We start from the raw sequence: 11,368 nt of genomic DNA on the forward strand, positions 1-11,368 counted from the left end.
GAGATCCAAATACCAGCGTTTATTAACTAGGTTTATTAATGCATAAAACCTGCCTACACAGCTACAGTGCAATTGGAGTTACAGCCAGCAAGGGATGTGAAGGGTAACAAGAAGGGTTGCTGCACGTATGTGAGCAACAAAGGAAGATCGGGGAAAGTATGAGTCCCTTTTTGAATAGGGAAAGCAGCCTAGTGACAGATGATGTAGAAAAGGCTGAAGTACTATATGTCTTTTTTACCTCATTCTTCACAGGCAGTCAGCTTCCAGACTACTGCACCTGGCAGAACAGTTTGTGGAGAAGGTGAATAGCCAACAATAGTAAAAGAACACATCAGGGACCTTTTAGAAAAGCTGGATGTGTGCAAGTCCATGGGGCCGGACACAGTGCACCCAGAGGTGCTGAGGGAGTTGGTCAGTGTGATTGCAGAGCCTCTGGCCATTATCTTTGAAAACACGTCGTGATTGGGAGAGGTCCAGATGATTGGAAAAGGAAAAATACAATGCCCATTTTAAAGAAAGGGAAGAAGGAAGATCACCTCAGTCCCTGGAAAAAACATAGAGCCAGGTCCTCAAGGAATCCATTTCTAAGCACTTGGAGGAGAAGAAGGTGTTTGGGAACAGTCAGCATGGATTCACCAAGGGCAAGTCATTCCTGACCAACCTGATTGCCTTCTATGTTGAGAAGACTGGCTTTGTGAAGGCAGGGTGAGCAGTGGACATGTTATACCTTGATTTTAGCAAGGCTTTTGATATGGTCTCCCACAACAGTCTTCCAGGCAAGCTAAGACACTATAGGTTGGATGAATGGGCTATAAGATGGATAGAAAGCTGGCTGGATCATCAGGCTCAAAGAGTAGTAATCAATGGCTGGATGTCTAGTTGGCAGCTGGTATCTAGTGGAGTGTCCCAGGGGTCGGTCCTAGGACTGTTTTTGTTCAGTATCTTTATCAGTGATCTGGAAGATGAGATGGAGTGCACCCTCAGCAAGTTTGGAGATAACACCAAGCTGTGGGGAGTACACTAGAGAGTAGGGCTAGGATTCAGAGAGACATAAATTGGAGGAGTGGACCAAATGAAATCTCACAAGGTTCAATAAGGACAAGTGCAGAATCTGGCACTTGGGTCGGAAGAGTTCCATGCACCAGTGCAGGCTGGGGGCTGACTGGCTAAGCAGCAGTTCTGGAGAAAAGCACCTAGGAGTTAAAGTGAACAGTAAACTGAATATGAGCCAGCGGTCTGCCCTTGTGAAGAAGGCTAATGGCATACTGGGCTGCATTAGTGGGAGTGTTGCCAGCAGATCAAGGGATGTGATAATTCCCTTCTATTCAACCCTGAGGCCACATCCGGCATACTGTGTCCAGTTTTGGGCCCCCACTGCAGAATGGCTGTGAACCAATCTATTCTATAGTGTCCAGCAGGGGTCAGTGAAAATGGTTTGGGAGCTGGGGCATATGACTTCTGAGGAGAGGCTGAAGGAACTGGGTTTATTTAGTCTGGAGAAGAGAAGACTGAGGTGGGATTTAATAATAGCTTTCAACTGCCTAAAGGGGGGTTACAAAGTAAATGGCACTTGACCGTTCTCAGTGGTGGCAGGGGACAGAAGCAATGGTCTCAAATTGCATCAAGGAAAGTTTAGGTTAGATATTAGGAAACACTTTCTTATGAGAAGGATAATAAAGCAGTAGAACAAGTTAACCAGAGAGGTTGTGGAGTCTCCAGAGCACCCCATGGGATGACAAGGTCAAATGGTCACAAACTTGTCCAAGACCGTTTCAGGCTGGACATAAGAACTTCTTTACAGTCTGAGCCCCCAAGACCTGGAGCTGACTGCTGCCAGAGGTGGTGCAAGCACCTACTGTGGATTCCTTTAAGAGTCAATTGGATGTTTATCTTAATGGGATCCTGTTACCCCAGCAGACTTCCTGCCCCTGGGGCAGGGGGCTGGACTCAATGATCTTCCGAGGTCCCTTCCAGCCCTAATGTCTATGAAATCTATGAATATATACCTTGTTCAATGCTTTCCCTCTAGAACAGTGATTCTCAAGCAGGGTGCCATAGCTGAGAGCCTTTCATGTGTGCTGCAGGGTGGAACACAATATTAGTAGTGTTAGGTATACAAACATGATTCACAAGATAAAACCCAGAGAAGTTGAATAGGAATTTATAGTGTTAAAATCATTCTGCACTTTTGTGATCTGAATTCTTTGCAACAGTAGAATTGCTCTAGTATTTTTCGGTAGTCAAAAAATAGTGAAAATTAAGAGCTGACATTTTCTGGGGGGTGCTTTGTGTCTGCCAATGGCTGTCTCCAGTCTAGAAGGGTAGAGAACCACTTTTCTAAAGTATCCATTCATAGAGTCATAGAAAAGTAGGGTTGGAAGGGACCTCAGGAGGTCATCTAGTCCAACCCCCTGCTCAAAGAGGGACAGTCCCCAACTAGATCGTTACAGCTAAGGCTTTGTCAAGCCAGACCTTAAAAACCTCCAAGGATGGAGATTCCACCACCTTTCTTGGTAACCTACTCCAGTGCTTCACCACCCTCCTAGTGAGAGAGTTTTTCCTAATATCCAATGTAAACTTCCCTTGCTGCAACTGTTGCTGTCAGACACTGGGCTAGATGGACCACAGGTCTGACCCAATATGGCAGTTCTTAAGATGTTTGACAAGCTTTTGGGCACCTGAAGAAGGGTGTTTTGTGCTCAGAGTTTGTCAAACATCTCTCCCAGCTATACAGTTGGTCCAGTAAGTGATCACAACAAACCTTGCTTTTTTAAATGCACATATTCATAGTAGGGGTGTAGGTTGTAGCCGTGTTGGTCTAAGGACATAGGTAGACAAGGTTCCTTGGGTGAATTTGATATCTTTTATTAGACCAACCCAAATAGTTGGAGAATAGTTATTAAGCAAGCTTTTGGGTTCAAAAACCCTTTGTCAGGCTAAGGAAGTTTCAGCAGTTGGTGTGTGCTCTTCCTGGATGGGATGAAAAGTAAAGCTGCCAGAGGCTGGGCTGGGGAGTCAGTTGCCAGGCAGATTATAATGCGTCAAAAATCCAATGTCTATATTTAGTCCATATTCATAGTATATTTAGTACTTATAAAAGGGACTGGCTTCACAGCCCTGTTGCTAAAGTACTCTTTTTCATAGACTTCTCTCTTTCATAGTATGAGTAGATATCTACATTTTTGTTATAATGTGCCTCAGCTGAATCGGTAGAGAGACAATTTATAGGTGCAAAAGGATGGATTTGGCTTTGCTGCAGAGAGTGCTAATCAGTGACCATGCATGGTGTCTGTGAATACAGTTCCTGATTATAGCTCCTGTTTACTAGGGATTGAAATCTGAAATTATTCCAGGACTGTGTATTAGGGCTGTGCGAAGCTTCGGTTCCTGGTTCAATTCAGTAGAGATTTGGCCTGGTTCGGTGGCTGAATCTCTGAATCCACATCGAGTCAGAGGACCCTTTAATGTCTCCGAATCGAATCAGAACCCTCTGAATCGATTCAGAAAGATTCAGACATAGACATAGCTTTAAATGTTTTTTTTCTACATACCTCTAAGTAGCAGGCGGCTCATGAACCCTATAGTGCTGAGGCACATGGAGTGTCCCACAGAAGTGTGGGGGGCTCCCCAGTGCTCTCGGTAGCAGACCCGGAAGTCGACCACAAGCACTTCCGGTGCACCTCCAGGTCTGCCGGGGAGCATGCTGGAGAGCCCCCCATGCTCTCCCAGCTCAGTGATTGGTGCCTTCTGGGTCTGGGGGGGCACCCAGGGTCCCCTTGTGGCTGATCGCCGAGCCGGGAAGGCGCAGTGGGGCTCCCCAGCAGACCTGGAAGTGGACCAGAAGTACTTCTAGTCCACTTCTGGGTTCATCACCGAGCATGTGGAGGCCCCCCACCCCGCACTCCTGTGGGACACTCCATGTGCCCCAGCATTGCAGCAATCATAAGACACACCTGCTACCTCAAGGTATGTAGAAAAAACTTTTAAAACTGTGTCTATATCCGAATTGCTGATTCTCCAAATCAGCATCGAATCTTCAGATTCGGCTGAATCAAATCAGGGACAGTGATCCGAATCAATGAATTGAATCACTGTCCCTGATTCGGGCTGAATCTGAATCGAATAGGGCCCGCTTCGCACACCCCTACTGTATATAGCACTTCCAAAAACATGTAATGAAGGAAGGTGGTTGTCCACACATCTTGAGTAAGGTGTAAAGGTCCCATTTATTTCTCTAATATGGATTTATTTTTTCAGATTCAGGGTAGATTACAAGATCATGCTAAATATATGCATTTAGGAAGGTGAGTGACTATCCTTTTAGTTACCTCCGTGCCTTTGAATATTATGTGTGGCAAAGATCAAGTGTAGTCCCTTGGGTGGACTGCTCAAATTGGAGGTGAGATGAACCAAAGACTACAAATGTTTGGTAATGTGAAACATTCCAAGTGGAAATAAGAAATGCTAGTGGGATGAGGGAGATGCGTGCCAATCTGTTACATGCACACATGAAAATTCAGGATAAGAAATGTGCAGTCAAAACTATGTCAGAAGCACACAAATAGAGTCAATATAATTTACTGCTGCAGCATTGCTACTGTCAATAAAGAGATATTACCAGTTGCCCCACAGTATTAAAGCTAGATAATTAACTGTAATGATGTTTGTATTTGAATAATTCAGTGCCATTTCCTTCTTGTTTAGGGTAGTATTCCTTGGCAGAAAGAAAGCTGTAAGTGTCAGAGGGAAATTTGTTTCTCAAATAAAAATTGTTAGTAGCAATGCAAAAAGAAAAATGCCAGCTTATCCTTACTGTCCTTATACTTGTTTAATTATTTTAGGAAGTCTACATGGTGTTAAATCTCAGCTTTATTTTGTATAAAGCAGAACTGTTAGTGTTCCTGGTCACTAATAAAATAACATTAGTATTTTAATTCTAAACACAAACCACAATTGTCCATGCTTCACTTTTGAAAGAGTATGAAACTTTAACTTTGATAATTCCTTCCAACCACATTTCCTCAGGTTTCATCTTCAGAATTATTTCTTTTTCTATTATCTCCCTACCACTTCTTGCAGCTTGGGGGAAACACCTTAAACCAGGGGTTTTCAGCCTTTTTTAACAAGTGTATCTTCCGACTCAGAGTTTTGGCTCCAGTACCCCTTAGTATTTTTTCTTGTTTTTAGGGTGGTGGGGCAGATTGAGGCCCTCGTGGTGAGGGAGGGAGTGGGGCTGGGGCAGGTGCTGCACAACCAGGGCGGAATGCGGGACAGAGCCGCAAGCAGCTTGTCCGGGGGGCACGAGGAGGTGGGTGGCCTGCTGCTACGTGCACCCCAGGAGGGTATGGGGCATGTGTCTCTGGATCTGCGCAGGGCAGGGCAGGCTCCGTCCTGCATTCCGCCCAGCTTTGCAGCCCCAGTCCACTCCCTCCCTCACTGCCTATGGGAGTGGGACTGTGTGAGGGGCTACAGCCACTCCAGAATTCACCATAGCTCCTCCAACCCCCCCTGCCAGTGCCACCGCTGCTTACCCTGAGTGCAGCCTGGCCCAACCCCTGCTGGGAAGAGCCTGGTGCTGCCCCAGCCCCAATCCACCCTGCCCTCCCGAGGGTGCACATGATGGTGGGAGCCACTCCCCCACCTGTGCACGGCTCCGCATCATGCCCCGCCCCGGCTGCACAGCCCCACTCCCTCCCCCACCGCTGGGGCCTTGATCTGCCCTGCCCCCCATGCTCCTTCCCCCACAACAGACTTGCCAGCTGGACCCAGCTGCTCACCACTGGCCGGGCTGTGCTCATCGCCACCTGTGTGCTACGCTGCAGCTGCGCGCATGCACATGGCATTTCTCAGCTACATCCGTTCTGTGTACCCCCTACAACCTTTTTAAGTACCCCTAGGGGTACGCATACCCACAGTTGACAGCCACTGCCTTAAACAATTGTGCTCTCTTTTCATGTATTCCTACCGCCGCCGTTCAATTTCACAAAAAGCATCTAACTTGCACTGATGAGGGAGAAGAGGTGGTCCTTGAGCAGAAGGTTAATTAATTAATTGGTAGGCAGAGTAACCCTATGGCACATCTGAATGTTGTGCTTTACCTTTGGGGTTTGAGGCAGACATGCTTTGTATGCTAGTACAAGCATCTCTATCCTGATCCTCTGCATTTTAATCAGTACTGGAAGGTCTGTTCTGAAATCTTTATTAGCATATTCTGAAAAAAACCTCATATCTCAAATGGCATTTGATAAAGGAAAGCTGATTCCTTTGGTCTAGAATCCACTTTCTGCTTCACAACAAACGTGTCTGGAATGTGCTGTGTGCATTCTCTGGGGTTCTGGTACATAAAGGAGGGCTGCTTCTGGGCAATACACCTATGAAGTTTCATCCTTTGTTTGGTGTATACAACAGATACAGAAAGTGCTGTACTCATCTTTCTGGTTGGAAGAGAGGGGAAGCGCAGGAATCTGGCAGCATGGATAAGCAATAAGTTGTGAGTAACTCACAGGCTTAGATTTGGCATAACCTCCCATTTATTACTTCTGGCTAGTATGTATAATAGTCTTGATTAGCTGACCAGTAGGATGTAACTAGACAGATGTGCCCAGTCAGATGTAGCTGGACATAGAAGGATGTTAGTGACTACTTAAATAAAGCCCTGCCATATTTGACTTGCCCTGAACAAACTGAGAGGAGGTCAACACAATCACGAATGGGAAGAGAGGTGCCTGACAAATGTTAAGATGTAGTCCATGTGATTAAAAATGTGAAAACTCTTGCATTTTAAAAACAAGGAACTGGAAGGCTGAGGGGGTTAATGATAGGAAGGGCTTTCACCTCTCACTTATCACTTCAGATATAACCTAGATATAAAATGGCAGAGTGCTATTCCTATCTAACCCATTGAATGTTTTATATGAAATTAGTTCCAGTCTCAGTCCAACTCTTAAGTACAACTGTTTGGGCCATTGAGAGATAGTTGGCAGCCCTAGAGGTAGTTCCATGACAGGTTATATTTTATTAGAGGATTTTATTCACCAAGGTGCTGAATAAGTGTCTTTGAATGGAATGACATTTTCACATGCTCTTTCCAAACAAGTCCCAAAGCCAGGAGTGAGGTTTTGTTGTTTTTAAAGGGAAATTACATTGCAGGTTCTGTTGAACGTGCTGTGGGAGCATAATGGCACCATAATTTGGTATTCTATACTGAGTTTCCCCAAACTCTGTCGTGGGTTGTGTTCCCTCCTAGGCGAGAGAAAAATTAAGTCTTAATGATGCTTCAGCCCCAGACCCTCTCACGTAGTAATGGCTTGTGCTTTCTTTCTCTTGTATATCTCAGTTGGAAGGAGATGTGGCTGCAGGATTACTGGCAGAGCCTTGACCAAAGTGAAGCCCTCACTGCCATGATTCACCACAATGAGTCGCATCAGGGAAAGTTCTGGGATTATATGCATGAAATATTCCTCAAGAGGACCAGACAGCACTGACCATCATCATAAGAACCCAGTTCAGTTTTGGAGAGTGGGAGGGTAGGGGCTCATACTTGGATCCAAGATCTGCCTTGGGTGAAAAAAACAGCCAATTTTTGTACCTTCTTCTGGCTTTGGAGACCTGGGTTCATCCCCCACACTACTTCAGCAGTGAGTCCCACTTATGGCCTGAAGGCATCCACTGGTCTTCTTGCACATTCAGTGTCATTTCTCTCTGACCAAAAAGTATCATCTTTTGTGCCAAAGGATTGTGAACAGAGACCTGAGCTCTGAGGTTCAGCTGAAATGTCTTCAGTTGTTCAGGGAATGTTATCTCCCAATACTAAGTATTATTTTTATTTTGCCTGTCGCTTAATCCTCCAATTAAGATGGATGTTTGCTTCTTTTTCATCAGAATGATGGTTAATATCTAACTGTTATGAACAGGTAACTTTTCCAATGAAGGGACTAGGAAAGATCTGTGTCTGAAGGAAGGGGTTATGTCTTAGGACATTTTAATATTAAAGCTTTCCTTCTTCAAGTGACTGTGCCTCAAGAGCACTACATTTCAGGGAACATTTTTCTTTTTGCACAACTTCATCAAGAATAGTTTGTTTCTGTTAAATTACCACAATCTCAGTGGTCTTGGTGGACGGCTCATTTCAAAAGTGGTATTTGTTGTCCTTATAAATCAGGTAGTGATGTAGAAGGAACAATGCAGTCTAAGCCCATGCACTGTATATATGTGAGTACATGTGCAGTTTACATACTGACTGCAATTTAGTATGTGCTATGTCTCCCTTGATAAACAATTATTAACCCTGCCTGGTTGCACAGCCGCTGAGCTGCAGGGGGGCCTGGTGCTTCTCTTCAGTGATGCCCCCCAGTACCACCTGGGCAGGATGCTAGCTGGACAGGTGCAACCACAGCTCACAGGTAGCACCCACCAGATCCAACAGTGCACGGGGCACTGGAAGCCTGGGTGTGCTCAGGGAAGCTTGGGCTTGACAGGTTTCCAGTTCCCCATGCACCACTCTCTTGCTGCCTGGGATGACCTGGGAACAAGCTGGGTGCCCTGGGAAGGCAGCAGAAGGGCAACTGGGTGTGCTGGCTGCTAGAGAAGGTGGCAAGGACGGTGTATGGGGCACTGGAAGCCTTTCAAGCCTGAGCTTCCAGCACCCAGTGCACCATCCCTGCTGCTTTCTCTGGATAGGGCCCTTGTACACGTGAGGAATATTACTGTAATTTGTTAGATAGCAAGCTAAAATACATGGGATATGTTTTGTTTTGCTATGTAAAAAAAATCATTGAAATTAAAATAGCCGCCAAACGCATACGCTGTTAATGAAATTTAATCATAACATGGTGCTGAATGTGTGGACTGTTACACAATTAAACTGTTAAAATGGGCAGTTAAACCACTAAAAGGGGCAATTTCCTCATGTGTACGAGGGCCCTTAGTCACGTGTACAAGAGCCGTCTTATTCTATGACTATAAACAAGTCACAAGGTCAGACTTTTGACAAAATATATATTCCTAAGCCTCTGTTTACACATGGACAGCTTTTATGTAGCCTTTTCGAAGGTGAGAAGTTTTGCTTCTATTAAAGTGTTTTGTCAAAGGATAACAAAAAATCCTGTATTTAAAGAAACGCTTTTGCAATAAAAATTTAATCACAAATGTTTTGTGGGTTTTAGTTAGTATTACATATAGCAACAAAATAGAATTGAACTACAGACTCACAGACGTAGCTACAGGATTATGTGGTGTTTGAAGATTTATATAAACTTAGGCACTACATAAATTAATTCTGCGTATTTGTGTTTTGATGCCTTCCTTGTTAACAAACCATTCTTGACTGAAAGACAGCTTAATACCTTCTTAAACCACTTCTCCTTTAATTGCTCAGGATTTGTCTACATGGGCACACTTAAAAAGATTAATCTGAATAAACTTTTAAGATAGTTTACACAAATCAAATTCCTGCGCTCATTCAGAATTAAAGTGCCTTTAATTCACTCTGCAAGTAAATTAAACCAAGTTAAGTACATTTTAAGTCTGAATATGAACATCTACACAAAGGATCCATCCAGTTTAAATAATCCACTTTGAAGTCACACATTTTTCAAGTGTCCCTGGGCAGAAAAGCCTACAGTCGTCTTTTATGTGATTGTATATTCCATGTTATAACTTGGTTTTATAATTGATTTTGTCATTAATAATAATCATCTCTACACCGTGTTAATCTTTTTGTGTGTGTGAAGTTGTTTGAGAGATCTGGATGAAAAATGTAGGTCTTGTTTTTAGAACAAAAGTGAAAATACGAGCTGAGTGGTAACAGACTATATGTTTTCTATTTTGCCTTTCAATTCAGTAGTTTTTCCAGAACTGATATGATTGTTCCAAGACAGGGAAGTCAGTTAAATACATTTTCAGTGCTTTGCTATAACAAATTTATCTGCTCTCATCAGAAAGAAACCTGCAGCAGTTTATTGTTTTGGGTCATCAGGGTGATTGGTTGGAGGGAATAACTATATGCATGTGCGTGGTGAGTAGGGCCCTGAGAAAATCGTAGATTTCTTGTCGAAAACTTGCAGCACATGCACGGGTAAAGTATCATTTTTCACAGAACGTTCACGGAACTACCATTGAGCTTGGCAAATGGGTCCTGGTAGTTCCGTGAATGTTCTGTGAAAAATGATACTTTACCCATACATGGGTGGCAGGCAGGCACGTAGCCATAGGCGATGGAAGGCCAGAGCTAACAGAGTTTAGCCCCCTCAAATGTGGGGCAGCGCAGAGGGCTGCAGGGCAGCCTGCGAACAGGTTCCAGGTGGCTGTCGGGGCACACACAGACAGACATGGAGCCTGCATGCAACATGGTGTGCCAAGCACTGCCCACCACAGCAGGTAAGTTAGGGAAGGGGAAAGGGCGTGGCAGGAGGCAAACTGAGGCCCCCACAGGGAGGGAGTGGGCAGGGGCTGGAATGAGTGGGTCCCTGGGGCAGGTTGTGGGACAATAAGAGCCCAGGAGGCTCTTCTGGGGCCTGGGGGTGGCTTCTGCTGCTGCATGCACCTCAGGAGAGGCCCAGGGGGCATGTGCTGTCTGGATCTGTGCAGGGCAGAGGTGGCTGCAACTGCGGGCTGGGCTCTGCCCCGCTGCTGCTGCCCCAGTAGCTGGTAGCAGCAGGTATATGATATGCTGTTCCTGGAGCAGCAGCGTGCAGAACCTGGCCCGTAGCAGCAGCCCACCTCCACCCTGTGCACAGATCCGGGGGGCATCTCTGCCCTGCAGATCCGAGCCTCTCCCAAGCTGCGTGTAGTGGTGGAAGCCCCCTCCCTGGACAAGCCACCTGGGCTCCAATCATCCCCTGACCCTGCCTCTGCCCCACTCTCTCCTCCCTGTGGGGGCTTCAATATGCCCCTTCCCCAACTTAACTGCTGTGGTGAGCAGTGCCATCTGGCTGCATGCAGGCTGTCTGTCTGACATCCCGCCGTGCCCCCCCCCCCCAATGCAGCCACCCGGAGTCCATGCCTGGGCAGCGCACCTGGGCTGCCCTGAGTTTGAGAGGGCTAAACCCTGTTAGGCCCGGCCTTCTGCCGCCTATGCTCGCAACCCTTAAAAATCATGGTGTGCTGCGAATTTCGCAGTTTTTACACAATCCACAATCACAGTTTTTCTCAGGACCCTAGTGAGATGAGATATGTATGTACCTGTTTAGGTTAGCTGTGTGTTTTGGTCTCCAACTACTTAAGTGCAAATCTGCTTAGCAAAAGAATGGTATGATTGCAGATCCAGGAGGCACCAGTTGCTGAGTGGGTGGGGGGAGAGCTGCATGCTCCCCAGTGGACCAGAAGTGCTTCCGGTCCACTTCTAGATCTGCTGCCGAGTGCGCTGGGG

General features: G+C 45.8%; 2 protein-coding genes across 2 annotated transcripts in view; both read left to right on the plus strand.

Moving 5' to 3' along the window:
* The window catches only part of FUT11 (fucosyltransferase 11), an 18,371-nt gene extending 7,554 nt beyond the window's left edge, over positions 1–10,817 (plus strand). The window contains exon 3 of the mRNA XM_025212616.1: positions 7,337–10,817. Coding sequence (XP_025068401.1) covers positions 7,337–7,378 — 42 coding nt within the window. The 3' untranslated portion in view covers positions 7,379–10,817. The remainder of the gene's footprint in view (positions 1–7,336) is intronic.
* A 147-nt stretch (positions 10,818–10,964) lies between these two features.
* Positions 10,965–11,368, plus strand: part of CHCHD1 (coiled-coil-helix-coiled-coil-helix domain containing 1) — a 14,570-nt gene continuing 14,166 nt past the window's right edge. The window contains exons 1-2 of the mRNA XM_006016301.2: positions 10,965–11,025; positions 11,126–11,129. Of these exons, the coding sequence (XP_006016363.2) occupies positions 10,980–11,025; positions 11,126–11,129 (50 nt within the window). The 5' untranslated portion in view covers positions 10,965–10,979. The remainder of the gene's footprint in view (positions 11,026–11,125; positions 11,130–11,368) is intronic.

The sequence above is a fragment of the Alligator sinensis genome, unplaced genomic scaffold (genome assembly GCF_000455745.1).
Source record: "Alligator sinensis unplaced genomic scaffold, ASM45574v1 scaffold109_1, whole genome shotgun sequence".
In the NCBI taxonomy this organism is placed as follows: domain Eukaryota; kingdom Metazoa; phylum Chordata; order Crocodylia; family Alligatoridae; genus Alligator; species Alligator sinensis.